The sequence below is a fragment of the Protopterus annectens genome, chromosome 1.part2 (genome assembly GCF_019279795.1).
Source record: "Protopterus annectens isolate FY-2018-M chromosome 1.part2, PAN1.0, whole genome shotgun sequence".
In the NCBI taxonomy this organism is placed as follows: domain Eukaryota; kingdom Metazoa; phylum Chordata; order Ceratodontiformes; family Protopteridae; genus Protopterus; species Protopterus annectens.
Window position 1 is genome coordinate 692,405,279 of NC_056727.1, and position 17,426 is coordinate 692,422,704.

The 17,426-nt window shown below is 40.5% G+C and overlaps 1 protein-coding gene across 8 annotated transcripts in view; it reads left to right on the forward strand.

Moving 5' to 3' along the window:
• The window catches only part of BIRC6 (baculoviral IAP repeat containing 6), a 4,524,268-nt gene that overhangs the window by 3,178,857 nt on the left and 1,327,985 nt on the right, over positions 1-17,426 (forward strand). For all 8 annotated transcript variants that reach the window (XM_044058419.1, XM_044058463.1, XM_044058448.1 and 5 more), the window contains exons 48-49: positions 3,075-3,171; positions 3,263-3,457. In XM_044058419.1, coding sequence (XP_043914354.1) covers positions 3,075-3,171; positions 3,263-3,457 — 292 coding nt within the window. The remainder of the gene's footprint in view (positions 1-3,074; positions 3,172-3,262; positions 3,458-17,426) is intronic.

A 17,426-nucleotide genomic window follows, 5' to 3' on the forward strand; every position in this document is an offset into this window, starting at 1 on the left:
AAGAGGAGATGCTGGGTGGAGTGTAGGCAGGAGCTAGATTGGTAAAGGTCCAGGTTAAGGATATTAGAGCATTTAGCTGGTAGTTTTACAGTTTGTACTAGTGCATTGGTATTAAAGTCTAGTAAACACCAAACATATCCATTTTTATAGCTGCAAGTGTACCAGTTAATACTTGGATAATTGATGTCTCTATAGCAAGAAGGTATTTGGTATGATATTTAACCCCTCAGTGGTGGTAACAGATTTCCATGATCTTTTGCGAGACATTGATGGAGATCTGTGACTAGCAATGAAATAAAAGGTGGATTTGTTAATGGCCGTTTGGATCTCAAGGAGCTCCAAGTTAGCAGTGTGGGTAATTTGGTTTGAGGGGATGGTGTTTCTGTCAAATATAGACATTTCCTTTGCAGTTATCTGATGACATGAAGGTGGGATAGGTGCTAAACCATAGTATAGAGAAAGAGGAAGTGCTAGCTTAGACTGTGGCAGCTAGGGCTTTTCTCATTTTTATTACAGCAGACTAAAGTGAGATTTGATCATAGCAAACATAGCAGTGCCCCCCTCTCCCCACATTGCCTGCTTAACTATCACCTCCACATCTGTTTGATGGCCCTCATTTATTCCACCTTTACGAGGGATGAGAACCAAACAACAATCTTTCGTGGTGGGAAGGGTATTTTAGCCCTAACTCCTTTGCACATGCCCATAACTGCCTCAGAGTTTGGAGTGCAGTGGACATTTTGAAGGGCTTGCCACTCACTTCCACAAGAGAATGCAACCCTTTTTGGCTGCTGTGTTCCCTATTGAAGTCAGCATTCCTGTGGAATCTACTGTTCACAAGGGATTGTACCATGAGACCGTCTTCCCCAAAGAGGGGCAAGTTGGTAAAGCTGCTTCACTTCTTCCATTCCTCCATGCCAATAGGCATATCAGAGCCTCTGTTCTAACTGGGGTTTCCTAGGTCATACTCCGAGCTTTTTTTCTGCTCTCTTCACCATTGGAGCTGGCAGAAGTGAGACATTTTTGATGTACTGCTTGAGGCTACAAAAGATCCAAGATGGACTGAATATACGCAGATGATGTTGTCTGCATGTACATAGTTTCAAGATTGTCAGAAATAGGTGGTTTAGTATTAGGGTAGTATGAGAATGTAGTAAGTACCCTGTAGATGTTAAACTTGCTTGACCTGCTGAAAACTTTGTGTCTGATTAATTATATTGTTGAAATTATTTACAGTATAATTTATGACAGGAAAAAATGAATCCTACATTAGGACTTTCTGTACTACATATAATGTCATAACTGACCTATTGTGTGAGGCCCATGTGTACAGGAACAGAGCAATGACATTACCAAAATGTAACTGCAATATTCAATAAACAAATTCTCTCAAAGAATCAGTATGTTCATTTGTTTTTATGCATGTGTGCATATACATATTTAATATATGCTCCTGTCCCTTTCCCACATGACATCATGCCCAAATCCCCTGTAATACATTTCAGTCTTCCAGATTCATAGTATCAGAGGACAAATCACGAGCCTGGAACCTTGGCCATTATCCAGTGGAAGTTGAGATTTTTTAAATATTTCTACTGTCCCTAAAATTGTTTGGAAAGAGTGCTGCGTAACCCTTTGTCTTGCATCAAGTGCAGTGACTGCACCCCCCCCCCCCCCGATTCACTCCTAGCTTAGAGTTTTATGCCTTGTTGTGGTGTGCTCACACCCACCCTCCAGAGTTCCAAGTGCAGGAGCTGTACATTCTGTCCTTCCCCCAAGCACTGCTGCCACAGCCCACCACCCAGTTGGGCAAAATAGTTTTGGCACTTTCCTTCCATCCCTTCCTTGCTGTTTTCTCCAGCATCCAGGCTGCTATTTAAGCCTGGATTGTTTGGAGCATATTCGGATTCAAAACATGTGTGCCACAAATTTGTGCTTATTTTGATCATAGGGATCACCAGAAAGCCACTTAAACCAAAACAATAAAATAGGAACCGGATACGTGAAAAACACTCCTTTAATCCACAGGTTTAGCACTTTTGCCCTGGTAAACAGACTTCTTCAGAACAAAGCAATAAATCATTTAATTACTGTATATATATATATATATATATATATATATATATATATATATATATATATATATATATATATATACACACATACATACACACACACACACACACACACACACACACACACACACACACACATCACTGCTTTCCCAAAGTGCAATAAAAATCAAACAACTTTATTGGCTAATTAATAAACTACCGAATTATAAACAATTGATACAAAAAATAGAAATTAAAATAAAAAACTACCACAAAAATAGTAAAAAAAGTTCCTCCAAACGACTTTTATTCAAAACTCATGTAGTAATATAATAGTAACAAAACACACTATAAATATTGCATAAAATATGATGCTTTTAACCTTAAAACACTTCTTATAGAAACTATATAATTCAAACCCCAGTTGCATTGGTTTCCAACTGCCATTTTAGTTCTTTTAGTTCAAGAACGTCTCCTAACAGACCACCACCGGTGTCAGAAGTAACATGGTCAGCAATGTAAAACTTAAACTTGTGACTGTCATGTAAACTAAGGTGTTTAAAGAGTGCACTGTGTTCATCCTTGTTCTTAATATCATACAGGTGCCTATAAATCCTAGTATTAAAAGGCTGCATAGTTTTCACAACATAAAAGCTGGGACACTGTTGGCACTGAGCCATATATACCATACCTTTACTAAAACAATAGTATTTTTCCTGTAAATTCACTTTTTGTTTGGATCATATTGCGGATTCAAAACTTTTGTGCCACAGAGCCAGTAATTGATATTTTAAGTGTGTTTTGGTCTTTTTTCTTTACTTTGATGGTTTGAGTGCACAGTGGAAAGCTATAAAAAGAATGTTTTGTGGTTTGATGATTTAATGCAGTGCTGGCAACTTTTATTGAAAGCATTCTAAGTAAAAGATTGCAAGAATGCACATGTAAATTGAGTAGCTACATTATAATTTTGGGCCACATGTACTTGGACCTGAATTTTGCATTTTTTGTTACACGACTTAGGGTTCTTTGTCCACGTGCCAGTTGTCCGAACCCCTTCTGTGGTTTATCCTGAGAGTTCTTGATACAACAGAAGCACTGAAGGCATTCCATGATATGGGTAAGGAGAATTGTTTAAAAAATTAAAGGCATAATATCCTGTTATTATGGTCCTTTGTGTGGTCCCTAATTTGTGCTTATTTTGATCGTAGGAGGTGTACAGCTGATATGCAACAATATGGTCACAAGCACAAGAGCAATTGTCAACACAGCTAGAAGTATGGTGTCTACCATTATGAAGTTTTTGGATTCAGGGCCAGGCAAAACAACTGATGGGACTCTGAAAGCAAGGGTATTAGCTTCGGAGCCTGATAATGCTGAAGGGTTTCATAACTTTGCACCATTAGGTAAGTTAAGTTACATTTGTGACTCAACTCTGTGAATATAAATAATTTTTCTAATTTTGGTCAGTAGTTATGTTATAGGTACTTGATCAGTAAGAGACGTTTTCAGGAAGTGCATTTTCTTGGTTTCTTGATTAGTACTCCCTAAACAAAAAGAAACACTAGCTTAATCGTGTTACTTGATTTGTCAAAACTTTAGTGGGGAAATTCTTGCTTGATCCTGAACAAATTTTGTTGAAATATTTTTCAAACCATGTCTTAAAGAAGTGATCATCTCACATGATGTAAGTGCTACAAAAGAAAATTAAGTTATTCAGAAGAAACACAGTAGTACAGTAGCAGTGACCACAGGAATGCCATTCTAGACAATGTCATGAGACTTGACTTGAAGAACGTAAATTATGATTGTAAAACAAACTGTCGTGTCTTAAGAAACAAAAGACACCATCATTGAATATCTAGGGACAATGGTAGGTAATAGACCAGTATGTATCTCCCAGTGTCAAAAGGAAACATTCTGCACCCCTTCTGATTGTAAAAGGCATGCATTATTAATCTTGGGATACACTTGATAGTTTGCTGATTATTCATTATCATGTTTTATTGCCTTCAAGAAAGCCACCTGGAAAAACATGAAAAGGGATGATTCCTTCTTAAGAAAAAGTGATATATTTTGAAAACCTGAACTGTTTAAAAAATCTTCAGAAACTGTCATTATCATTACTTGAAGGTGACCTCTGCCTGTCTCTGAGGCTGTTCGTGGTTTTGAGCTTATTCTGTTTGAACGTCGGTCCCAGGAAAATATTGCTAGAATGAGGTAACCAGCTGGGAAATTATTATACTAAACATGAATAAGTCAGCCCAGTGGTGTAGAAGAATAAAACCCCAACTGTGACCTAGTTGGTTCAAGTTTGAGTAGTGGACTGGCAGGATGGGTAATGCCTGTTCTAGGAGGGAGGGGAAGTGGTTTCCCAACTGATTATGCCTGCTTCTGCTGCTCCAGTGTAGAGACAAGGGTCTCACAAAGCACCAAAAGCAGGAGCCAGTCTGGGAAGAGGAAGGACATGCTCTGTTGCTGCCCAAGCAGAGGATGGTGTTTGCAGTGTCAGCTCTTGTGAGGGAGGAGCATACATTCTTAGACATTATGGCAGCATTAGGCAGTCCCTATGATAATGTCGGTATGCACATCACTGACTTGGGGACTACCTTTGTGAATGCTCTGTGGTCAATGGGTAGAGTTTTAAAAAAAAAAGTTAACGGAAAAAACGTAAACATTTTCCAGGATTATGGAATAAGAGTCCTTTACCATCAAAAGTTGTCAGCTGTTAACTTTCTTCAGAAATGACCTTGATACATATATGTATGAAAAGCAGAAAATAGATGAGCTTATGGCAGTCAGGCTTCTTGAAGACCAGTAGATCATAAGCTTGGTAGTCAAACTGTGAACCTATAAATTCATCTTTACACTATTATTTTCAAAACTCCAAAACTTTTATACAGATTTTATGTTGAGTTTTTAAAAAAATATGTATTGTGTCCAGTTCAGCAAGAAGTTATTTATTAACTATTATGTCTCCATTACCTTATCTAATGTTCTGAGTACTGGTGGGAGAGTTGTTTATCCAGGTGTCCACTTTTCATTGATGCCTTGCAAGTCACTCTACAGTTTGTTCTTGATATAGTTGTAAAAATGTGCTTTTTGATAATGCTTGGAAACAGCATTTAGTATGTCTCTAACCATAGCAGGACATGGCAAGTTTGACCATTTTTTTTTTCTTTTGTTCATTTTTGTTTGGGTCTCAGATGACATGCAGAAACGTACTTCATCTTCACAATGTTATGTAAATAAGCAAATACTCCTGGTGTTCATAAGTTCTATTCTGTAAATCAGTATACCAACATCAGCTGGTGATTTCAGGAAAAGAAGCTGTAGAGATTAAGTGCAGCTAGCAGTAAAGTAGTACAAAGGTACCTTATGTCCAATTTAAGTGCTAATGTCGTGAAAAAAATATTAGTATAGATGTAGCACTCTTGCAAAAGGAGACTCAATCACCAGGCTGTTTAAAATGTTCCTCCTCACTGGGGGACACACAGCGATGCACAGTACAGTTATTCACCCTGTGGAATAGAAAAAGCTAGTGAGCTATGCATGTGGACTATAGCTTTTCTTAAAAAGAGACAAAGCTCATGATAGTCCTTTTAGTGAATGACATAGTAGTACTGCTACCTTGATGCCTCATATCACTTGAAAACATAACCACCATGGGCCATTTTGATTATTTTAGGCCTGTAGAGCACGTTTATTTTATTTTACATTTGTTTACCAGGAAAGTACGACTGGACAAAATGTCCTTTTTCAGTGGAAGCCCGGGGAGAAGAGCTCCATATTTATGAATACAATGTACAGATACAAATGTTGATTCAATCTCGGGTACAAGCACAAAATGAAAAACACATTATACATTTCAATCTCAGATACAAGCATAAAATGAAAAATGCACATTGTACATTTTACTAATACAATCATAGTCTAGGTAGGAATAAAAAGAATAGCAATACTGTGATTGAAGGTAAAAAAAAAACATGCAAGTTAAGTATACATATGCTTAGTACCATATACTATTCAAATGCAACAATAACTGGCTGTATTCTTTTAGCTGACTTAAGACATCTGTTTCCTAACCAGGGTTAGGAAATTAAATTGTACTACTTTCCATACAGGCAGTGGTGGTGTGTATTTTACTTAGATTCTGAAGAATATAATAAAAATTAAATTTTGAGAGAACATACCATGTGTTGCATTTTCTCTCTCTTATATAAGTAACAGAAATTGTTCATAACTTGCACTGCTGCACTTTCTATGTATTTTCTCTGACATACACATTTTTAGACAGTATTACTTAATCTTATATGATTACTCGGTGGTACAGCGGTAGCATTGTTACCTCACAGCAAGAGGTTCTCCCGTTCGATTCTCAGCTTTAATTGGGAGTGCCTTCTGTGTGGAGTCTGCATGTCCTCCCCGTGGTTGGGTAGCATTCGAAAGACATGTGTGCGTAAATGGGCGTGCCTTCGTTGAAGGTTGGGTGTCGAGCTGGCACCTCAGCGTTTTGTAAAAATCTACTGCCAGTCATTAGCAGACCAGAGTTCCGCTGTGCCGACCCCTTACCAGGAAAAAGCCGAAAGACAAACAACTTAATCTTATATGATTGACTATGCTTAGTGGGTACCATACCTCTCAACCTGGAAGCATCAAAAATCTGGACAAGGCCAGTGAAAAATAGGTACAAATCTGTATGCTGATTAACATAAAATTTGCATATATAATTACATAACTCTGGTCACTCCGATGGAATTGTGGGATACCAACTTTCAAATGCAAACTGAAGAGCAGACAACCAAAATATGGTACCAGAGTCCCCCTGCAGCCATTCCAATGTCCCATTACATGGTTATTTCACTCCATTTACCATAAACACCAATGTGTGCATACTGCTTTACTTCTACAATGATTATTTGGATTTTATTTTTACATTTTATAGCGTAATGCACAAACACTAAAATATGTCTGCTAAACAAAGGAATACTGTCTCAAAATGAAAATAGACATAGCATTAAAATTTCTGTGCCCTTGAAACTCACATTCATGGAAACCCACACCACATCCAAAGAAAATACATCTGGCCAGTGGTGGATAAATATTACCTTTGGGCTGTTTTCAAATCATAGGCCCCTTGCATACAAAACAAGAAACATACATGTGTTCTTTGATACACCTTCCTGACATTATTAAATTATATTCCTTGTATAATACAGTGCACTTGTTAGACTTCAGTTAGAGCTCATTTTAAATAATTTATTGTTTGGACAGTTTTCCAGTAGGCAATGAAACAAGATGCACGAACTAATAATGACAAAACTGCCCAGTTCAGAACGTTTCCATCATAACAGTCTAGTTACACACACACACACACACACACACACACACACATATATAAATAGAATGACAGTAGTGTAAGCAGTAGGCATCTTGCACAGCTTCTTGCATTTATTTTCAATTTCAGATTTTTTTGGGGGGAGAGGGGGACCAAAAAGCCAAAAAACTGAATAGTATTGGAAAGTTGCTAGAGTAAAATGTTGTGTTACCTCCATGCATTTCACTGCCAAGTCTTGAACCCTGGACTCTGTGCACTACAGCCAGAGCAACATACCACTATACCAAATCAGAAGTTTCCTGAAAGACAGGAAGACAAACTTAAATGGCTATCATTTAGTGAATTCAGTTCTCACTTCTCACCATAGCTTGCAACCTCTTAGCACAAAAAAAACCTGGACAAAGCCAATAATGGGGGAATACAGCCCCAAAATATGGACACATTTCAAATACTGATCTCATAAACTTAGGAAATTGCCAGAATAAGGGTTGGGAGGGTGGCCTAATGGTTAAGGTGTTTGCCTTACAAATACAAGGTGCAGGGTTTGAGTCTCACAAAGATTAATTGGCTAAGCTTAAAATGGCTCACAAGGGCAGTTAGCTTAGTACTAATTTATGAACAAAAATCCTGAAAACCACAGATTTAATTAGGAACAGAACAAAAATATGAGGAATAAATTCACAAGTGGTGGTGGCTAGGAACTTTAAGCTCTTTTTACCTGTACCCAAGGTGCAGGTTAGCCGCCAGGTTTATTCAGTTGGGGGGTTTCACACACACACACACACACACTCACACACGCAAACACAAATAAATAACGCTCCCATTCACAGAAAATACCTTAAGCTCAAGCAACTCCAAGCAGCAGCATTTGTTCAGATCACTAGATAGTGAAAATAAGCATACCTTAAGCTCAACAGTTGTTAGATGTGTAAGCAGTACCTTAAAAGCTCCAGTCCCGTAAGATAACTCCCCCATTTCCTTTCAGTTCACAAGCAGAAAAATGAAACTCTATTCACAAGCAAAAACTCGGTGAAATAAGCAGAAGTAAACTCCGTTCACAAGCAGACACTCTGTGCAGAGCTCACAAGCAGACACTCTGTGCAGAGCTCTGCAGCAGCAGCAGTCGTTTCCTTCCCAAAATGTTTCAGCGCAGATACATTCAAATGTCTGGAAATGTGTGCATGTGAGCCCTTGAGCTCATTTATGACAGGTTGACGGAGCTGATGTCATTGTGCACGTGATGACATCAGCTCAAAAAGCGCAAAAGAAAAAAATTTAAAAAAAAATGGAAATGAAAGGGAATTGTGGCACCCCATTATTTGGATGCCAAAACTCTGTAAAAGCCGAGTAATTTGGTATAGTTGGGACGTACGGTGGGTACACATTTGGGAAGTCCTACTTCTGTTTTCCTTTTTAAAGTTCCAGGGTTCAGAAACATGCTCACCTTCCTCCATCTCCCATCCTGATGTCATATTCCGCATTAGGAGAATATCCCTAGGCTCTGAATGCATCAGATGTTCTTTGTGTTTCACTGTTGCAGTCATTACATTTGGTTAATCTGCTGGCAGGTTGCCCTCAGTCAGCCTAATTAACAAAGTCTTGGGTCCTGCATTGGTTGCTGTCCCTTCTTCCATGAAGTCAGGTCATCAGGGGTATAAAACATGCAGCCGACGCCATTACATCAGTCTTTCTTGCTGCATGGTGCCTTAAGCAGAAGCTGTTCTCAAGTGCCGGTCGGCCGACTCCTGAAATTTTTGTTTTCAAGTTTCAGAACCAAAGTCTTCAACTAAAAGCTAAGTACCCCATTGGGGAAACTTTTTGTTGCTCCTTACTGATGTCAGTAAAAGTTAATAATTGTATTACTTGTGGGAAGCAAATACCTCATAAGGATTTTCATTTGTACTGTATTCCTTGCCTAGGACCTGACCACTACGTGCCTTGCTGTTGGTTTTGTGCTAAATTTAATCAACACACAATTAAACGTCAGTATATTTTTGCTTCTAAATATTTTGGCTCAAGATTTAACTATCCAGAAATGTCTTCGGTTAGCAATCCGACTACCGGAATACCTAAAAAAATGCAAAGAAAAAGACAGACCACCAAGGTCCAAAACCAGTGATGATGCTTCTCCTAAGCCAGTCGCCGGTTCGCCGGTACTCAGTGAGGTGCTTTTGCAGCCCCTGATACCCGCTACTTCTGATTCGCAGGCCTCTACTGAGACCCATTCGCAGTCCGGTATGCCGTAAAATACTTCAATTATGGAACCCGCGGATGTCTCTACCTTAGATGGGTCCGGAGCCGCTGTGCAGACACTGGCTTCTGAGGGTGTTTTCAGGCCAAAATCTAAATCTCAGTCTAAATAACTGACGCCTGGGCCACATGTGCAGGCCCCTATGCCTAAAAAACAAATTATCAAAATGGCTGAAGATTTATTTACTCTGATCAGGGGTAGCCAAGCCCCTCCTCCTAAGAGGCCTAGGCAAGACATTGATTATGAATCTTCTGAACAGAATTCTATTTCTTCTGACTCTTCTAATGAACAGGATTTGTCTATCCCTACTTATGAGGGCTCTGATGCAGAGGATTCCATTCATTCTGCCTCTCCCCCTGAGGATTTTTCTTTTGGGGAAACTTTACATGCCTTAAGGGAACATTTCCACTGGGAAAGTCAGGATTTCTCTGAATCTAAAAAGAGACTTGGGGATTTTCTTCTACTTCCTCAGCATAGGCCTTTGGCTATACCTCCTGTTCTAGACATTGTTGATGATGTTTTTTCAGAATCTAGCATGGCTCCTGATTCTCTGCCTCTGGCTCCTTGCAAGCCAGACAGATACTACTGGGTTCTTGACTCCCACAAATTCCTTTTCAAAAACCCTATTGCTGATCCTGAAACCATTTCTCAGGGTCCCAAGGGCATTAAGGCCTCTACTGCCAAAAATCCTACCCCTTCTGATAGAGATTCCAGAGCGCTGGATAGATGGGGTAAGAAGGTTTACACATCTGCTACCTTGGCAATCAGGGCTTTAAACTGTCAATTTCATATGCTTAAATATCAACAGCATATCATGGGACAACTTAAACAGAAAATGATGTTAATCTCTGACTGTGTGGAAAATAAAGAATTGCAGGATTTATTGCATTCAGCTGAACAGGTTGGAAAACATACTTTGCAATGTGGTTTTGATTCCTTGGAGGCCTCTTGCAGGGCTGCTGTAACTGGATCTGTGCTAAGACGGCATGCTTGGCTCAAAGAGCAAATTCTGCTTGACCATGTTTAGGCAAAATTGTTGGATGCTCCTTTACAACAGGACCGTCTCTTTTGTAATAAGGCTGAAGAAGTGTTAAAAAAGATGGAAGATAAAGCTAAACCTATGCAAACTGTGAAAGATTTCTTACAAGTGCAACCTCCAAGATTTAGTAGGCACTGGCCTGCTAAGAACTGGTCCTTTCCAGTCCCCTCGAGAGCTGCTCAAGTCAAATCAAGACATTCCAAAGGCTCTAGGTTTCAGTCACAAGGAACTTTTAAATTTAGAACAAAACAATTGGGGTGTCTCCTCCTCCAAATCTGGAAACAACAAGGCACGTCCCTATGGTAAACAGTCTCAATAACTTCCCTCTACAATCACCAAGCACTTACCTGTTAGCTACCCCTTTAGGGGGAAAACTAGCACTTCATGCACGAAACTGGCAACTACTACCCAGGACAAATGGGTTTTAAATATAGTATCCCAGGGATACAGATTTCACTTCCACACTTTGCCAATCTCAAACGAATGGCCAGATCTGCCCCCAAATCAGTGGGCAGAGGCCCAGAAACAAGTTCGGTCTCTCATGAACATGGGGGCTATTCAACCAGTACCAGAAGAGGAAAAGGGACAAGGTTTTCATTCCAGACTTTTCCTGGTACCCAGAAAAGGCAAATCATGGCGTCCAATTCTGGATTTATCCACTCTAAACACATTTCTGGACATTCCAAAATTCAAGATGCTGACTCCTCAACAGTTACTACCTGTGCTAGGCAAAGATGCCTGGTTGGTAACTCTAGACTTAAAAGAGGCTTACCTGTATATCCCAATCAGGGAATCTTGCAGAAAATACCTCCACTTCAAAGCAGGCTACTTGCATTACCAGTTCTCTGCACTGCCCTTTGGCTTATCTACTGCACCCAGAGTCTTCACAAAATGCCTGGCAGCAGTAATTGCATTTTGCAGCCAAAGAAATATTCAGATATATCCATACCTGGATGATTGTCTAATTCAGGCAGAAAACAAGGACATTCTTCTAAAGCATCTGGCGTTTGTAAAAAGGGTTCTAACTTGTCTAGAGTACACCATAAATGAAACGAAATCACAACTGGTACCCTCTCAATTACATTCCTGGGTGCAAGCTTGAGTACAACTGCCCAGATGACTTACCTTACGCCAGAAAAGCAACTTCAATTGATGACTTACTTCAAACAGGTGGCCACAAATACCCAGCTGTCCGCAAGACAAATTCTGCAGGCCTTGGGGTTCATGGCCTCCTGCATTCCTCTAATTCCATATGCAAAACTGCGTATGAGGAAACTTCAGTGGTACTTAAAAAGTTTATGGAGTCAACATTGTCACAGCCTGGAAACACTGATTCCTATTATACCTTGCCTGCAACTAAAGTTCCTATGGTGGGCAAAGGCCTGCCACCAAAACAAGGGACTGCCATTTACTCCACTCCCTGCCGCCCAAACCGTAAAAACAGACGCATCAGACTGTGCTTGGGGTGCTCATCTGGCAGGGAAGTGCATTCAGGGCAAATGGAGCCCAAATCAAATGCACCTACATATCAATCAGAAAGAGATACCAGCTGTACAGAATGCTCTGACAGCCCTCAAGGACTACCTTCATCCAGGACAACTAATGATAAAGACAGTCAACACCACAGTTATGTGGTACATAATCAGGGGGTACACATTCCTACCCCCTTTGCAGATTAGCCATGGCATTCTGGAACATGACCTTGACCTATCAGATACAACTACAAGCTCAATTCCTGCCAGGAAAGCTAAATACTCTGGCAGACGAACTAAGCAGAAATCTTATGGACCCACACAAATGGAAATTGGAACCACAAGTTTTCAACATGTTGACATGCAAATGAGGAAACCCAGACATAGATCTTTTTGCCTCACCCCAAAAGTATCAGTTGGACAAATTCTGCACAACAATTCCTCACAAAAACAGCTTGGAAAGTGGATGCTCTATCATTCAGCTGGAAAAACCTATCAGTCTATGCTTTTCCCCCTTTGCCTCTGCTCTCCAAAGTTCTACTAAAAGTCAAACAGGACAAACCAAAAATGATTCTGATTGCTCCAGACTGGCCTTGCCAACACTGGTTACCCACTCCTGTGCAATGTGTCACACCTTCCTCTGTGGCATCTGCTTCAGACACCTTACCTACTGTCTCAGCAGAACTATCAAATTCTGCACACTCAGCTCCAAACTTTGAATCTTGTAGCATGGCTAATCAACTAATTTCACCCTTGGCATCCCTCAGCAAACCAGTGATGGATGTCATTTTGGAGGCTAGAAGGCCTAGTACTAGAAAATCTTATGCTGACAAATGGAAAAGATTATGTGCCTGGAACCAAGCACAAGGAATAAGCACAGCAATGCCCAGTATTACTCAGATTCTGCAATACTTAACTGAGATGCTTCACAAGGGCCTATCTTTTTCTTCCATAAAAATCCATGCCTCTGCCATTTCAGCTCATTACAACACAGAACCTCCATCTTCTCTCATCCTCTGCTAAAGCAGTAACTCAAAGGGGCCAAGAATTTAAGACCCCCCCCAGGAGAGCACCAACTCCTGCATGGGGGCCTCAATTTTGTTTTGGAAAAACTCATTCTTCCTCCTTTTGAGCCAGCTGCTACTGCAGACCTAAAACTTCTCTCCTGGAAAACAGCTTTCCATTTAGCAGTCACTTCAGCTAGAAGGTTTTCATAATTACAGGCTCTTATGGCAGTGGAGCCTTTCATTATTTTTTGTCCGGACAGGGTGGCTCTCAGGACCAATCCATCTTTCATGCCTAAGGTGGTATCCGGTGTGGCTCTTAATCAGACCATTCATCTGCTAACTTTCTTCCCCAATCCACAGATCAAGGGTGAGCGGATTCTGCATTCATTGGATGTACACGGACAACTTAGATTCTACTTAAACAGGATGAAATCTCTAAGAAAATCTGAACAACTAGTGGTGGCATTTTCTGCAGGGGCAGAGGGAAAGGCTATTTCAAAGCAGACTATTTCCAAATGGATAAGCCATTGCATTTGTTTCTGCTATATGCACCATGGTAAACCTATCCCCAAGGGGATCAGGTCTCATTCCACCAGGGCTGCATCTACTTCTGCAGCCTTTCTCATAGGGGGTCCTACCAGAGACATTCTAGAAGCTGCTGCTTGGAGCTCAGTTCATATGTTCACCAAACATTACCATTTACCTCTCTTCTCTAAATCCAGAGCTGGCTTTGCCACTGCTGTCCTACAGGGCCTTATAGCTGCTCCTAATGCTGTATAAATCCATCCTCCCAACCATAGCTTTGGGATTCTACCCAAATGTAATGACTGCAACAGTGAAACACGAAGAACATAGTACAGTTGTGTACACTTACCATAAATGTAGATGTTCGAGTGTATTCACTGTTGCAGTCCTAGTTACCCACCCTCCAGCCCCCTGTTGTTCTCTTACTATACCTCTCCTTTCTTTTACTATGATTAAAAGCCTTTTTGGCTGTATTTGCTTTTGTTTGGAGGTATATTTTTTGTGTATTAAATTATATATATATATATATATATATATATATGTGTGTGTGTGTGTGTGTGTATATATATATATATATATATATATATATATATATATATATATATATATATATATATATATATATATATATATATAGCAACCGACGCAGGACGCAAGACTTTGTTAATCAGGCTGACTGAGGGCAACCTGCCAGCAGATTAACCAAATGTAATGACTGCAACAGTGAATACACTCGAACATTTACATTTATGGTAAGTGTACACAACTGTACTTTCTTTGCTGCTGCTTATGCAACTTGCATCTTCCTACTGAGTTTCACCTTGCAAAAGTTTCTGCATCTGTTGCTTAGAATGTTTGTCAGCAAAGTAAATGTCTGGCTGCCAGGTTGTAAATGAAGATCACACCAGCTTTATCTTTACTGTGGGAGACAGTAGCACAGTGTGAAGCACTGTATTATTACCATCATTTCAGTTTAGCCATGAGTAGCCACAGGAGAGAGAAGCTTTTGACCTACTTGCTGTTCAAAGAATGGCTTCTTTTGAGAGTGCTCACTTGTGAGAGAATTTTGAGATGGGTCCCCTCTTGCACAGTCACAAGGCTGTAAGGCAAGTATATCAGACTTCAGTGAATCTGGGGAAGCAGAATTGTCACAGGAAAATTAAGATTATGTGAACTCTTGGGTGCCGAGAGTTGTAGAGAAAGACTGCCCAAGTCATGTCTCCAAGAAAAGCTGCCGTGCAGCAAAAAATGTCCCAAAGGGAAGTGCAAATATTCAGATATAGTAGCCCTATTAAATATTCTATTGTGGAAGATGATTGAGGAAGAGAGACAGATATACTGGTAGAGAGTTAATTACAGTGCTGAAGTTTGAAAAGTTGAATTTATTTAAATGACTTTTGTAAATGTGTGTAGACAATAATTAGTTTGATGTAAGAAGACCACTGCATGCTAACTTTACTGCTTGCTGTTAATTTCAGATGTTTTGTCTTAAAATAGTCTGGCCATGGGATCAAAAAGAAATGTGTATTATTACTAATAATGCTAGTACTACTATTATTTATGTAGATGTGATTGTTTTCTCTGGCAGTGACTGCAAAACTTAAAATATTTGTGTTTTTTGTTTGAGTACCTTCCTCTAACATGACTGTTCTCTGGCTGCTTGGAAAAGGGACTTGTGTTAGATGAACTGCGACTCGGATAAAAGTCAGAAATGAGAAATACTTGTATGGCACAAAAAATGAATAAAATGTTTGCAGACAAGCTGTCAACTCTTCTGAGACACCTGAAGCACTGAGACAGAGCTCACACAAGGCAGTGGCTGCACTGGAGTGTAAGCATCATTCGGAAATTAAATGTCACACAAACAAGCATGTTTGTGAGTGAGTAACCCCTGTTTCAGCCGCCATGCTGTGGGGGGTGTTACACCCCACACTACTTACATGTACCAACTTTGAAGATGCTCCATCTCATGCACTACAAAACCTAACTTTTGAGACAACAACCAACATTTGCACGCCAGCTGATAATGCACTGTGTTGATCACTAGTGTTTGTTGCACAAGTTTGAGACTCGGGTATAGCCATGACTGTGATCTAGAAAGTTCAGGGTTAATTATAGACCCTGGCAGTAGAGGAATTAACAAGTGAGGTTGTTGATTAGTGGCTTCAGCCGACTTGCTGCTCTTGGATAAAAGAGAGGCAGTTCATCCACTGCAGTGCCAGAAATGGAAAGAGGAATTCGGCATGTGGAGTGTGGTCTGGAAACCTTTACTTGCCTCTGTCACACTGTGTCAGTAGTTTTTATGGAGCTTGTGCTGGAAGTATAACACGCCCTCATATATGCAAACACGCATGTCAGCTCCCAGGGGAGAGTTTAGTAAATAAAAGCAGAATGTCCTTGTTGGCTGACTGCATGATGACCATCCTTGATATTATAGAGTGATGGGAAAGAATGGAAGCAAAAAGTTGTAAAGATAAATGAAATTAAAGTATGTGGCAACACTAATGAACTTAAGAAACAGCCACACAAACAGTAAAGGAAATGAGCAAAATAGCCATAAGGTTGCTACTAGAGTTAAATTTCAAGCCTCCTTTACTAGATATTGCAGTGAACATGAGAGGAAACATTGTTCTGCATTTACTAGAGTCTGCACTATAGAAGGGTATTTATCAGAGATGTATGAAAAAATTCAAGTGCATTTGAAATTTGCATAACTGTAAAGAAAAGTACAGAAAATTTGCTGTTTTCAGGATGTCCTTCATGGATGCATCTGCAGTCATAACAAGTGGGGTTGTCCTGTCGTCAGGCAGCCCTGCAGTCGGCCGGATTACAAAGTCCGGGTCCGGCTTCGGCTGATGTCGCACTCCACCCGACGTCATCTCCGGTCGTCTTCGGGTATAAAAGCATCAGCCGACGCCATTTTCCTCAGTCTTTCTTGCCGCGTGGCGCCCGAAGCAGAAGCTGTTCGCAAGTGCCGGTCGGTCGGATCCAGAGATTACTTCTACCGAATACTACTTCGAAGACTTCTAAAGCTAAGTACCCCGTTGGGGACTCTTTCTTGCCTCAGCCGATGTCAGAAAAAGTTAACAATTGTTTAACCTGTGGGAAACAAATACCTCATAAAGATTTCCACTCTTACTGTCTGCCTTGTTTAGGCCCAGCCCACGACGTAGCAGCCTGTTCGCCTGTGCCTCTTTCAACCGACGACGCTTAGGCATCGGGTCGGAGTTTGCAGAACAGTTTTTCGGTTCTGATTTTGCGTATATTATGCCGCCGGATCCTCCGACTACCCAATCTACCAAAAACGCAAAGATAAAGACCGACACTCGCGGTCCGCGGTTTCGGCCGAAACCACGGTAAAGCAAACCGCGAGTGTCTCGGTTTCGCCGGAACCGAGAAAACTGATCAAAGTACAGCTGAAACTATTCTTACAACTGAGGCCCCTGCTACAACTCTTGAATCTTTACCCACTACGGTGGTTGACTTATCAGACACCATCCCTTGGATGTCTCTACCCCAGCACGTGGTGCTGCTAGGCCTCCAGCAGCCATGTCCATTAAGGCCTTCGCCAGGGCTAAAGCAGCCAAGACTACTAAAACAGCGCCTGTTAAACCCACCACATCCAGGCCCTCTTCTAGTTCTCAAATGCTTACTTTGGCAGAAGATTTAATTTCTTTAATTAGAGGATCTCAATCTCACCCAGACAGGGCCTCTCAGCCCCAGAGAAGAGACCTAGGGCAGAG